General features: G+C 42.4%; 1 protein-coding gene and 1 long non-coding RNA gene across 4 annotated transcripts; both read left to right on the top strand.

Moving 5' to 3' along the window:
* The first annotated feature begins 4,422 nt into the window (after positions 1 to 4,422).
* On the top strand, positions 4,423 to 8,727 carry LOC124698388. Its single transcript, XM_047230867.1, has 7 exons — positions 4,423 to 4,609; positions 5,136 to 5,573; positions 6,657 to 6,738; positions 6,856 to 6,928; positions 7,526 to 7,658; positions 7,767 to 7,842; positions 8,662 to 8,727. The coding sequence occupies exons 3-7, from the start codon at positions 6,708 to 6,710 to the stop codon at positions 8,676 to 8,678; spliced, it is 330 nt and encodes a 109-aa protein (XP_047086823.1). The 5' UTR covers positions 4,423 to 4,609; positions 5,136 to 5,573; positions 6,657 to 6,707; the 3' UTR covers positions 8,679 to 8,727.
* Positions 8,728 to 8,757: 30 nt separating this feature from the next.
* LOC124698389 lies at positions 8,758 to 11,425 on the top strand. 3 transcript variants are annotated; one of them, XR_007000953.1, is made up of 4 exons: positions 8,758 to 9,530; positions 9,721 to 9,816; positions 10,003 to 10,241; positions 11,195 to 11,425. It is a non-coding gene; the product is annotated as an uncharacterized LOC124698389 (long non-coding RNA). The 3 variants fall into 3 exon arrangements; XR_007000952.1 differs by having other exon boundaries at positions 8,758 to 9,095; positions 9,217 to 9,530; positions 9,721 to 10,241; XR_007000951.1 differs by having other exon boundaries at positions 9,721 to 10,241.
* The last annotated feature ends 651 nt before the right edge of the window (positions 11,426 to 12,076 follow it).

Here is a 12,076-nt window from a genome sequence, read left to right on the forward strand (position 1 = left end):
TAAAGCTGGAACGAAATACTTTAAATGGCAAAAGGGAGAACACAAATTTTTTTCATAGTATACCACTCCCTGGAGCTGAGTTTCGGAGCTGTCGGTGTCACTCGGTGTCCTCTGCATTCAAGTGCGAGCCAAGAGGGGAATATGTCAAAATTTGACCAAGGGAAATATAACAAATCCTAAACAAGCAAGAAGTCGTAAGTTCCTTCAACATGAAAGCTGCAGATGCAAACTGACCAGTGTCCATCAGTTAATGGGACACATGGATGATAGGACTTCAAAGCACTTGCTAGCTAAGAAGTTTAATCTTGGTAGAGAGAACAAACTACTGCAACAAAAAAACACTAGGCAACAGCTTCACTAGCCCTAATAATATTATCAATAGAGAGATGCAATCACAACATCATTGGTGATGCTTTTAACTACGTCAGGCTCCAGGTACAGCAGTAAGCAGTCACTGATCCACTGGTTGCATGGGTCTTCCCTCAGCGTGTTATCTATGAACTTGAGTGCTGTGGATGTTGCCTTAACGGTAGTAGGTGTTCCAGAAAGGATCAGCGCCAGTTTCACAAGTAGATAAACCAGTGGATACGCAACATTCTTGCCCGTCTCCACCATCAGTACAGAAAGGTCGCTCAGCATGTTCATTCTAGAAAACCTGGCGTCAGAGCGCGCATCTGTTATGAAGGCTTGAAGCTCCAGATTGAGCGCAGCTATGTCATAATCAGAGAACTCGGATGCGTAGAGCCGAGCAAACCCCACAAGCTTGTCGTTGTCGAAAGATCGAAAAGAATTGCGTGGATTCAGGTGGGATGCGAGGAGAACCAACTCCCAGCTTTCCTTGGTAAACCGCCTATCGAGCTCCTCGAGTTGGCTGCTGATTACCTGCTGGAAGAAATCCACATGGTAATAATCCAGGTTTGTCACTGCTGTAGGTTCATCAACTCTCCATGCTTTCTTCTTGAATTTCTCTCCCATGGTGACCACATCAACATCATTCTCATTGCAAAACATGCCAACTTTGTTGAGAAAAGGTGGCCACCCCTCATCCCTCATCACCTGAAGCTGTTTCTTGGACTCCTGGAGAAGAGCCACACAGTTGTCAGCATCCCAGTCTTTCCTGTCCAAGGCCAGTGACAACTCGTTTGTGACTCCCAGTACATCTTGCATCAGGAGCAAGGCAAAGACAAGGTCATAGGACAATCGTCCACATATCTCGTATATCATGAATTTTGTATCTCTACTTGAGACTTCTCCCACAAAGTCAAGTGCATCACAAATAGGAGAGAAATATGCTGCAAATTTTACGATCGCCTCATAGTATGAACCCCAGTTTGTTTCACCGGCCTTCCCAAGATCATTGTCCAGATTCAGCCCTCTCTCTTGGACAAGGGTGCGTAGCTTTTCAGTGAACTGAGGGGAATCTTCAATTAGATTGGACAGCATATCAACAAGCTTGAAAAGTTCATAAACATGAAAATGGGCAAAAGAAGCGGTTATGAGAAGCGAGTGCAGCGGGCAGACGTGCGGATGCACATAGTGTGCAGATGCATTTTCACCAGTGAACAATGATTTCAGCTCGGTTAGAACTTCACCATCATACTGCCCCAAGCCATAACCTTGCGCACGCATACTCGACGAGCTCAATCCAGCTTCTGAAAGCATCGAATGCACTGCCACTTTAAGAGATTGACCAGAGACATGAGGTTCCGGCACAATCCCAAGAAGCCTCTCCACAACATCTCCCTTGCCGTTGACATTCCGTGCAAAAAGAACCATGTAGTTTCTCCCGGTATTACGCTGGGAGCACACATCAACATATATCCCGAAGAAGTCACCCTGGATCTCCTTGCTGATAGCCTTTCTTGTTTCTTTCGCGAATGTGTGCGCTATGTCAGTCTCGAGAGTAGGCGTCATCGCCCACATCCGACCAGGAGCATCGCGCTGTGCAACAGCAGGTTGCTCAAAGAGCTTATCGGCTACGTAGCCTGGCATCCCCACGAGCATCCTCTCCAGGAGACCTGTCCCTGATCCATTATCCAGAAAAGCCATCCCTTGCTTGAAGACAAGCCTCAGGAGATCGATACAGCGGTTGATGTCAATCAGCTTACAACTCGGATTCTCCGGAACCTCTCCCATTTTGACATCACCCCCATATGCGCCTTTTTTTTTTTGAAAGATAATATATTAAAAAGCTAGCAAGCCGCCTCATTAAAAACCTTCCAGCCCCCTTAGGTACCCTGGTAAGGAAAAGAGTGCGTCAGAAACTTGCAGCCCACAACTCACACCAAGTTACAATCAGCCCCAAGGCTGTGAACTAGAAAAGCAGGTGGCCCCATATGCGCCTTTAGATTCATCAGTACCGCACTCGCAATCTGATGACTCCATACCCGTTGTTATATGTGTTGTCTTTTGTTTGAGTTTCGGTTTGCGCTTGGCGCGTGTGTGTTGTAACTTCTGGTGTACTTCCTAGCCGGTTGATGGCTTCGTTAATTCAAAGCCGGGCTCATTTCGAGCCTTCCGTCTAAAAAAAAAATGACTCCATACCCTGGAAATGACATCATGCAAAACTACTAGTATCAATTCCAAGCAAATCCCCATAAGAAGTTTCTCAAATAAATAAAACAATCCACATGCGAAGAAAAATTACAAGAACAAGAAGTATGAGAGTCTTATAACACTAAATTAAGTCTGATAACAATGGGTAGAGGAGTAAGAAACGCGACGCAAACTTGAGCATGCATATTTACCCCTTACATAAACCTCCTCGGTACCTTGCCAAGAACTATCTCCTACTCTGTCAGCTCACAGAAGTTCGATTCGCAGGTGAATTCTAGCGGTAAGATTCCACAACAAGGAAACCTAGAAATACTTGAGGGATTTGGGGTGCATTTGAGGAACGCACGAACTGTACGGATTTCTAGTAGCAGAAATTTTTAGAGGTGAAGAAATACCACCACCATTGATAGATTTTGCGATGAAGAAATTATGTTACCTCGATCGGGGAGGGGAAGGCGGAGACGCGGGGAGGATCGTACTTCCGAATTCGTGCCCTCTCACGCGCCGCCACAAGGAACAACTTGTACTCTGTCAAGACCCTGCCTGGCGCTACCTATACCAAGGCCCAGAGAGAAGCCCAAGAGAGGCCCAAGACCAGGAATAAGGAGCCGTGAGCCGTGAGCGAGGTTGGCCCAACAATCACTCCCCGCAAGTTAATACAAGCAGGAAGAGTAATCTACGCTACTTAAAAAGAACGAACCTGTTCCGTATTCTACCAATACGTCGTTGCCTTTCGTGGCAAAATCTATACACCGACCAGGTCGGTGGCTACCGGCCACCGCACACCCCCTGGTCGGGTATGGGCCAGGCCCATTTGTGGCTGTTTAGCCTCGTTTTTTCTTTTTTCTTTTTATCTTTTCTGGTTTCTTTTTTCTGTTTTTTTTTCTGTTTTCGGTTTTGTTTATATTTTTTCAGATTCGAAAATTCTGATTTTTAAAAATTGTTCAAATTGAAAAAATGTTTAAATTTAAAAATATTCAAATTTGAAAACCGTTCAAATTTGAAAACCGTTCAAATTCGAAAATCGTTCAAATTTGAAAATTTGAAAATTGTTCAAATATGATAATCGTTCAAGTCGAAAAATCGTTCAAATTCGAAATTTGTTCATATTCAAAAAACATTCAATTTCGAAAATTATTCGAGTTAAAAATTGTTCAAATTTCGAATTTTGAAAAATATTCAAATCCAAAAAATGTTCAAATTTAAAAACTGTTTTGGTTTCAGAAAACTGTTCAAATTTTATGAAAAACTTTTTCTCGAAAAAAGTTTTTAAAAGTGTTAGATTTTAAAAACGAAAATATAGACAGAAAAGAAAAAATAGAAAAGAAGGAAGAAAAAGGAAAAAAACTCACCTGATGCAATGGGCCGCGGCCCACTAAATCACTGGATCGTGGGGGGATGTGCGGTGCCTTCCACCCACCGACCAGGTCGGTGGCGAGGAGCTCCCGCCTTTCGTCGTCATCGCGGGTCCTTCGTCGCGCATCGCCCGCGCCCAAATGGGCCAAGCCCAGCAAATCATTAGCACCCTATTCGTCCATCGTCCGTGTCATATTAAGTAACAGTAAGACTTAACCACCTAGGAGCCACCACAGTAATTTACGTTCTAGACCGTCGGATCGTACACTTGAATGGTTCAGATCTTCCCATCAAGACGAAACGTCGCAGGCAGACGTTTCCACCATCAAATCGCGTCAAAAGCCGGCCCAACATTGTTTGGGCCGCTACTGTGCAGATTGACTTGGGCATTATCTGGTTAACCGGGCCACTAAAGTCCATAGACCGCAGGCCGAGTGAAACTCAATTCGACAAGCTGGTTACTTTCTCGATTCCGACCGAGACATTAAAAAGAAATACAACAAGAAGGGATTGGGGGTCTTGGGGATCGTGGGCGATGCGGAGCGGAGCGTCTCATCTGGCGACTGACCCAGCAATTCGGCACGGACCGGTCAATGGTGATGGTAAATCCAGCGCGGTGCGGTGTTCGGCAGCTCATGCGGCTCCTCCCAAGTTGATGCGTCTACCAGATGCGAAGCATCGCTGCCATTAAGTTAGGGTAAATTTTCAGTTCGTGCAAATCAATAATGGCCACTATATCGTGCGCAGATTCCGGGCGACGAGTGATGATCGTACGTTACTGCTGAGGCCTCACCTTGGCTATATAATCTTTCGTTGCATCGAAATCTCTTCCTAGCTTGCTTCTCTGTACTGCCAACTGCCCGTCTTAAGATCTTAATTTTCCAGACTCCAAGTCCTTCCAGGTTGTGTTCATGCCGGTTCCCTAAATTCGTTCCGTTAAACCTTGTAATTTCATTGGATTTATTTGATTGCCGAATTTCCAATAGGACTATTAGCAATGGCTGGAAGCCAGGTCAATTCTGTTTAGATATCATACTGTAGTCTTAATTTTTGTCAGTACTTTCTTGTGTGATCGGTGAAAATTTGCATTCATATCTATGAATCGGCACTACAAGATTCAGTTGTTGTATCTGCTCATTTCCACGTAAATGCTGGCTTTTTTCCTACATGATTTTACTGTATTACCATAGTTCCTAACTTATCTTCTCCTTTTGTTTGTACAGAAGAGGGATTTCTATGGAGATTGTGAATAATATCTTGGGTTCGAACACACTGGTACTGCAGCAGGAAGGGCTTATACAGCGAATTAGGCGAAGTGAATTTAGCACCAGAAAGGGCTTATACAACCAATCAGATTTACCTCAGTCATGCTTGGGCTATACTGTAGCCATACTTTCTTGTCTTTATGCCCGGGCGTTCCATCATGTTGCAAGATTTCATACGAGGCTAGCATTTTGTTGAACATGGTCTTAAAAAAGGTACCAGAGCTTCCTTTTTTTGCGGAATTTTGTGCAAGCTCCGATTTCCACAGAAAATATTTTAAGCAATCTTTGGTTCTGCTTGTTGTCTGGATTGCGCAGTTAGAAGGACATGTGTCATAATATATCCTCTGGTTGTTTACATTTATCTACCTGCAGAACCGGCACACACATGATGAGCTGGTGAGATTTTTTCTAGAAAGATAAATTTATAGATCATATTGGTTCACGATGATCACAATCTGCATACACAATGATGACTTACAACCAAGATGTGTTACAACTATGTTGGTCCCCTGATGAAAGCATCGACCTGACAGTGAAAAACACAATTGATGTACCGGGAATAGACTTCAGATGGGGAAAAAAGCATGTTTGGTCATCTGAGTGCCATGGCATACCTGTTGGTTGGTAGAGGTTGCTCTTGGTGCATGCCCATGATAATGTTTTAATTCAAGGTTTATCAACAATGGTGCATGCATATTTAGTTTCCAGAAATTTGGTGTAAAGGCCGCCCTCCTCTGGTAGATGTTTGCTTCACTTTTGAAAGCGGTTGAGTGTAGATGTGTGACTTGATATTATTGTAACCTCGTGAAAAATGGAGAGACTAATGGCTTTTTTGTTCATAATAACTACTACTTCAGTGGGTGAAACCTCAAGTTATATGATAGCAACTGTGGGCATGGATTTGGTGTACTGTAAATACCTTATCATGTGTTTCATATCTCTAATCGGTAGACTATTACTTGCTTTCATAGTTTGTTGGGGAAGATATATATTTTTGTAGTTGTACTAGAAATTATCATCAAACTCTTTTGATTATTTTCTGCCACTAACATTCTGCCTCTAAATAGATATGTTTTAGATCATTCCTCACCCTTCCACAAAAAAATAGCATCATCAATCTCAAATTTGTATATCATCTTCAAACATCAATCAGAGCAGCAGCCATCTGAATGGCAGGAGTAGTAATATTATTGTTTCTTACAGAATTTTGAACATTTTTACTACTCTGTGCTAATTCTACTATACAATTGGTACTAATTATACAGCTGTTACTAAAAAATAGAACTTTTTAAAATCCTTCGACCATACAATTGCATGAAGAATTCAACTAAGAGTAGAACATCAAAGATGGGAATGAAAGAAGGAGACCATGGAATATATACTAACTTAACCAAAACTGTAACTGACGTGCAATAAAATCCACCGCCACCCTTTAGTTTCTTTATGCTCCCCGTCTCCTCATATCATTGGCCCATCTAGGGGACGCCACCGGGATCAGCGGACACGGAGTGGCTAGCCCCGGAATGAGGCATGTCGGAGCTGCTGGAAGCTCAACATCAAGGTCGTCAAGAAGGGTTATGTGCTCCTCTTGGTTCATTCTTTCCATCTTATTGATTTGTTACAGTCCTAATTGAACTGAAATGTTCACCCAAGTGATTGATGATGCTTGGGGTTTCAGACCGGTCAAGGATAGGACTGACAAGGAGATCATGCGCAACCAATACATTCTATCTTTCTAGGCATTGCAATCTGTGAGTTCCAAATTTTGCCATACATTTTTGATATCTCAATTTGTTCTACGATTTCACTAAGATTTCCTAGAACTCGACGGGCGCAGCAGCGCGCGCATTCATGGTCTAGTTATCCCTCAAAGCGCACTCCGTGGCCGGTGATCTCCACCTCTCCCCCAGTTCGTGCGCCGCCGGGCACCCTGACTGCCACCACCGGCCCGCCCACCCACACGCGTTCGTGCTCCACGCGCGATCTTCCCCGCCCACCTCCTAGGCCAGCCATGGAGATCCATCTCCCGCCGCCGCAACAAGCACTGCCGCTCGCTGACCTTGCCGCCGCCATACGCATGGTAGACGAGGTTGTGGCTGCGCTCTCCGCCCCATCGTCCTCTACTGCAGCTGCCGCAGTGGACACCCTCCTCCACCCGCCTCCCAAGCTCCAGGACCCGTGCCCCTCCCACGCCGCCCTCACCCGCCTGGTTCCCTACATGCTACCACCAGTCCCATCCTTCCTCGATCGCCTGGCCCGCGTCCTCCCTCTCGAGCCACCCGCCGTCATGATTCGATGTGATCCTTCCGCCCATCCTCCTGATTCGTGCCGCCGTCATGCCTCTGCAGCTCGGATCTCGCAGGGTGGTCTGATTCCAGGAGACGACTGAGGAGGACAAGCACGATTCCGGGCATCTCGGCGCTGCTTGTACTGAATATCTCCACACCCCACTCCAGATCTTCTCCACGACAGTATGATGAGGTGAAGTGGATTGCTCTTCAAGTGTTTGATTTAATGCCTCTGCTTTGTATTTGTTGTCCTGCGTGAACATTGTGCGGTGTTGACTGTTGAGGCTTTTATAATTTCTAGGAAGATGGTCCCAATAGTGCTTTTGATTCATGTGAAGTAGAAGAACCTTGGGGCTGTACATGGGAGAGTGGATCAGGTGAGATACGACCATTGCAAGGTCATCACTGCATGTTACCGAACAGCCATAGTCAAACAATATAAAAAATCATGGGTACTCATGTGAGACACCTGAAGTTGTTGAACATTGTATACCTGCATATATCCCATAGTGCTGAGTCTCAATTTATCTGCAAATTGGAGCGTATCAAAACTGTAAAAGTAACACATGCAAGAGCGTCTGTAGGAAGAAAGATGAACCTCTTAACATTCAGAGTAATATGGGAGCAAGGCATATTCAAAATGTGTAGTAAATAATTGAAAATTAAGGCATAGCAAGAATTTCAGTCTCGTCTTGGAGTGGAAATATGCAGTAATATTCCATTATCGCGGATGAAGATATATAACCCTCTTACCCTCCTATTTTCAACTACTATCCAGGTTCTCCCTTCAGATATATGGGCATGCTTTAAAAGCACTGAAGGTGTAGTCCACTATGCCAATCTTTACAAAATAGTAGCTCGCTTTGGATTTCTAGATAAATACAATTATCTCAATGAAATAATATATGATTTTTTTTATAGGCTACATCCTTTCAAAAGAAAACACAACATGTTGACAGTTACACAGTAAAGCAAGCAAACAGTTGGGCCACAATATAATTTTTGACTGAATGTCTTGTGTATTGTTTGGTCACCAACAGAAAACATATAATCAATTTTTTTGCGGGGCGAATTATTGGGGTCTGCACATCGAAGTTTTTTTCTAAGAGAAAATCTCTGTAGGCCTCCAAGGATTCAAGCTGCAGATAATGCGTTGGTTTATGACTTCATCTTCTTATTCATGCATTCATTCGCAGACCAGAGCCAAATGTGATCTTGGAGACTCCTTCCCTACTTGAACAACAATAATCACTATACCCGGGTCGGGTAACAGTGTAACAGTAACGGAAGAATGCAAACAGAAGATACTTAGTCCAATGAAACATGCCACACGTATGACATTGGTTAATCGTATCATCTCATATGTATTGTAAAGTTCAGAAGCAGAACAAAATGGTAGAACAAGAAATGCAAACGGTACATGTGTTTCTGATGCTTAGCTCATTTAGCTTCTTATGATGTTCTGACATGAGTACAGTTGGTCTTTTTTTAGATCGATCAGCTTCTCAATGAAAGGATTCTGATTTTTTTCTTGAGATATCAGATGCTATGGTTGACATTGACAGTGTTTTTCTGCTGGAGAACTTGGTGCAGGATTAATAACATAACCATTAGAACCTCAGGATTTGAGGTGATGTTTTGTTTTCCAGTTTCTTATGGAGCCATATTGTTCATTGACAATGTTTTTTATTGTTCATCATAATTAGTCTTGACCTTCAAATTGTCCATCTCACCTTAAATGTCTACTGCAGTGTTATCATACATTGCAGGATTTTGAATTTGCAACGCCTTTATTTTCTTGTGTCTCACTCATCCTTTTGCTCCTGATAGTAGAAAAAATAGAAAAGGTAAAAAGGTGCAAAAGATTGGATCAAATAAAATAATTCAGAGAGTGTCTCCAAATTAATGTGTGTTTTTATATTTTCCTAATGCGGATTCTCTCAGCTTATGCTCAACTGCAGAAAAGTCCTTGCCATTTCTATTCAAGAGGTATATGCAAACCAGTACTGATCATGCAAGAAAATATTATGGGACAGAGCTTGGACTGGCGATTTGCAAGCAATTGGTATGTTTTATTTCAGTTCCAGTTACCGATTCATATAAAAGACACAATTACTACATTATTTATGTATGTATTAAATACTAATACCTGGGAACACAAAAATAATTGTTTCAATGTTAGTTGTAACTAAAGCAGGTCCACTGTAACTTATAAAATTGTTTAATTATTTTAATGAATTTCCACAATGATTTAGGTGGAGTTGATGGGTGGTACTCTAACTGTGGTTAGCAACGAGAATGAAGGATTAACATTTACATTCAAGATACCTTGCAAGCTTACTGTAAAAGAGGTGCACATTGATGATCCTGATGATGTGTCCATTTCTCATTATGATTTTACTGTAGGTGATATAGAAGGTTCTTACTGTAAATGTTAGGAGAATAGATGACGAGCAAGATGATGATTTAATGGTCTTTGAACTAAATAGTCAAGTTGAATGGATTTACTGTTCATAAAGGTAGGACATCAGTTTCAGGGGCAGGCATTCAGGAGGGAAGGAAAGCATGCAAAGCTTTTGAAGGAAAATCACTTAACAAGAAATCCAAGTGTTCTCCAAGTAGCAGTAAGGCAATAATCCTCCTTGTAGAAGATAACAAAGTCAATATATTGGTGGGGAAAATCAATGCTGGTGCTGCTGGGCTATGGAATATACAAGAAACAATGGAGTCGAAGCAATCCCACGTACAGGAGCATCAATATGATCTTATCCTGATGGTACGACAAACAATATTCTCAGTTGACTAAAATTATATGATTAATATTAGTTGTGGTCCTAATGCTCACTTCTAAACTTCCTCACAGGAAAATAAAAGAAATTCCCTGAGGATGCTAAGTTTGCGTCAAAATTTCTGGCCAACAACTGCATGCATTGCATGAACAGAACACTTCAAGTAGAAAAAATGGAGCAAAAAGCTTTACTTATTAGGTGATTGGATATACATCAATCTGAACTTGATAGCTCATTAACAGTTAAGGGTATGCCAATCATCAACTAGCTTGGCTCATGGATTGACCTTTTCAAATATATCCAAGCTTCATGGCTTATTTCCTGTTGTTGATGATGATTATCTCTCCTCATTACTTCTATCTCTCGAGTCACCAGGAACCAGGAAGATCGATTTCAGACTTGTCGTGTGCAGTTACCTTTATATTAGATTTAAATACAATCTAAATTATGATAGTCCCTCGTGTTGTGATATCATTATTGGTATATCAGGACAACCCTCTGAAAACAAGTGAAAACATGTACTCCCATGTCTAAAATAAGTGGTGTTGATCATTTATGTTTCCTCCAATTAGTGTTGGAAATTCTAGCATTTAGAGGAAACCTAGGAGAGACTTTGAACCTTTTTAACAATATCATAAATTTACCTAGACTTTGGAAGACCACTATGTGAGAAAAAATTAAGACACTTTATTGATGAACAACACTAATGTTTTTCTCTCTCTGGTCCTACATTTCTAAGTATGTTGATGCTAAAGATGTGGAGACTTTGATGTGTCTTTCTGGCCAGGCGACCTCACTTACTTTTTAACCTGTCTTTAAATGTCAATACATGGGATTAGCTTCTGGCTTGTGAAGCATAGATAATAGGATTGATGGACTATTGCATCAGGTCGATTTTTCTTTTCTTTTATACTGTATAACCCCAATAATATCATTGCAGATGACATCATTCTTTTCAGAGAGCGCTGATGAGTGCCTTGCTGCAGGCATGGGTTCTTACATATCACCTCTTCTTTGCTGTTACTTGATGTATGTACAAGATTTAAGTTGGATAGTATCGGATGATTTTAATTGTGTGATAAATAAACTGGAGTTTTTTTATCCACACATTCTAGGGCTTTGTGCACGTATCATCATCTCATGTTTGTTGGATATAAGTACACGTTAGCAGGCCGAGTTATCTAAGCTTCATCATTGCAGAAGTCGTGGTACCTCAATGCACAACAATATTGTCTTATTATTACGTTCGATATTATCATGTTGTTGTACATTATGATATCTCTGATTTGTTTTAAATTTTCATAGTGAATTATATATGTGCATTGAGAAATGAAATTTGATTACCCGTGGCAACGCACGGGCATTAGTACTAGTGCTTTGAAAAAACGTGCGATTCATTAAACGAAAGATGCTAACCGAACTCTGGGCACTAACGCACCTATCATAATGGAGATCAAAGCGAGGTCTACAAATATTCATAGGTGTTCTTTTGTCCATGAATGTAGGGCTTCAAACTACGAAGCACATAACCTAGCCAAGTATGCTTTACTTTTAGGTGTGGCTTAGGGCATCTTCAACGCGGCGACCCATCCCGCGCCCGCGCATCCGGATGGGTTCAGCCGGACAAAAACGCGGCCCATCGCGACGACGCACCGCAAATGCGGATGGCCGCGGTGTCCGGAACGACGCAAACCCGGTCCAAATCTGGGCTAGGTTTGCGTGGCCGTGGATGGCACGCAGCGTCCGGTCGCGTCCGGCCGCTGGGCTGCTCGTCTCCCTTGGGCCCACCTGTCGGTGACCGGGAGGCTTATTAAATGTGGAC

Source organism: Lolium rigidum, chromosome 3, assembly GCF_022539505.1.
Source record: "Lolium rigidum isolate FL_2022 chromosome 3, APGP_CSIRO_Lrig_0.1, whole genome shotgun sequence".
Taxonomy (NCBI): Eukaryota; Viridiplantae; Streptophyta; class Magnoliopsida; order Poales; family Poaceae; genus Lolium; species Lolium rigidum.

Excerpts from the sequence above, each read along its gene's own strand:
- LOC124698388 (XM_047230867.1), top strand. The coding sequence starts at position 6,708 with ATGTCGGAGCTGCTGGAAGCTCAACATCAAG. Across the intron at positions 6,929-7,525 it reads CTTTCTAGGCATTGCAATCT|CTCGGATCTCGCAGGGTGGT; the intron begins GTGAGTTCCAAA and ends ATGCCTCTGCAG. Across the intron at positions 7,659-7,766 it reads CTCCACGACAGTATGATGAG|GAAGATGGTCCCAATAGTGC; the intron begins GTGAAGTGGATT and ends TATAATTTCTAG.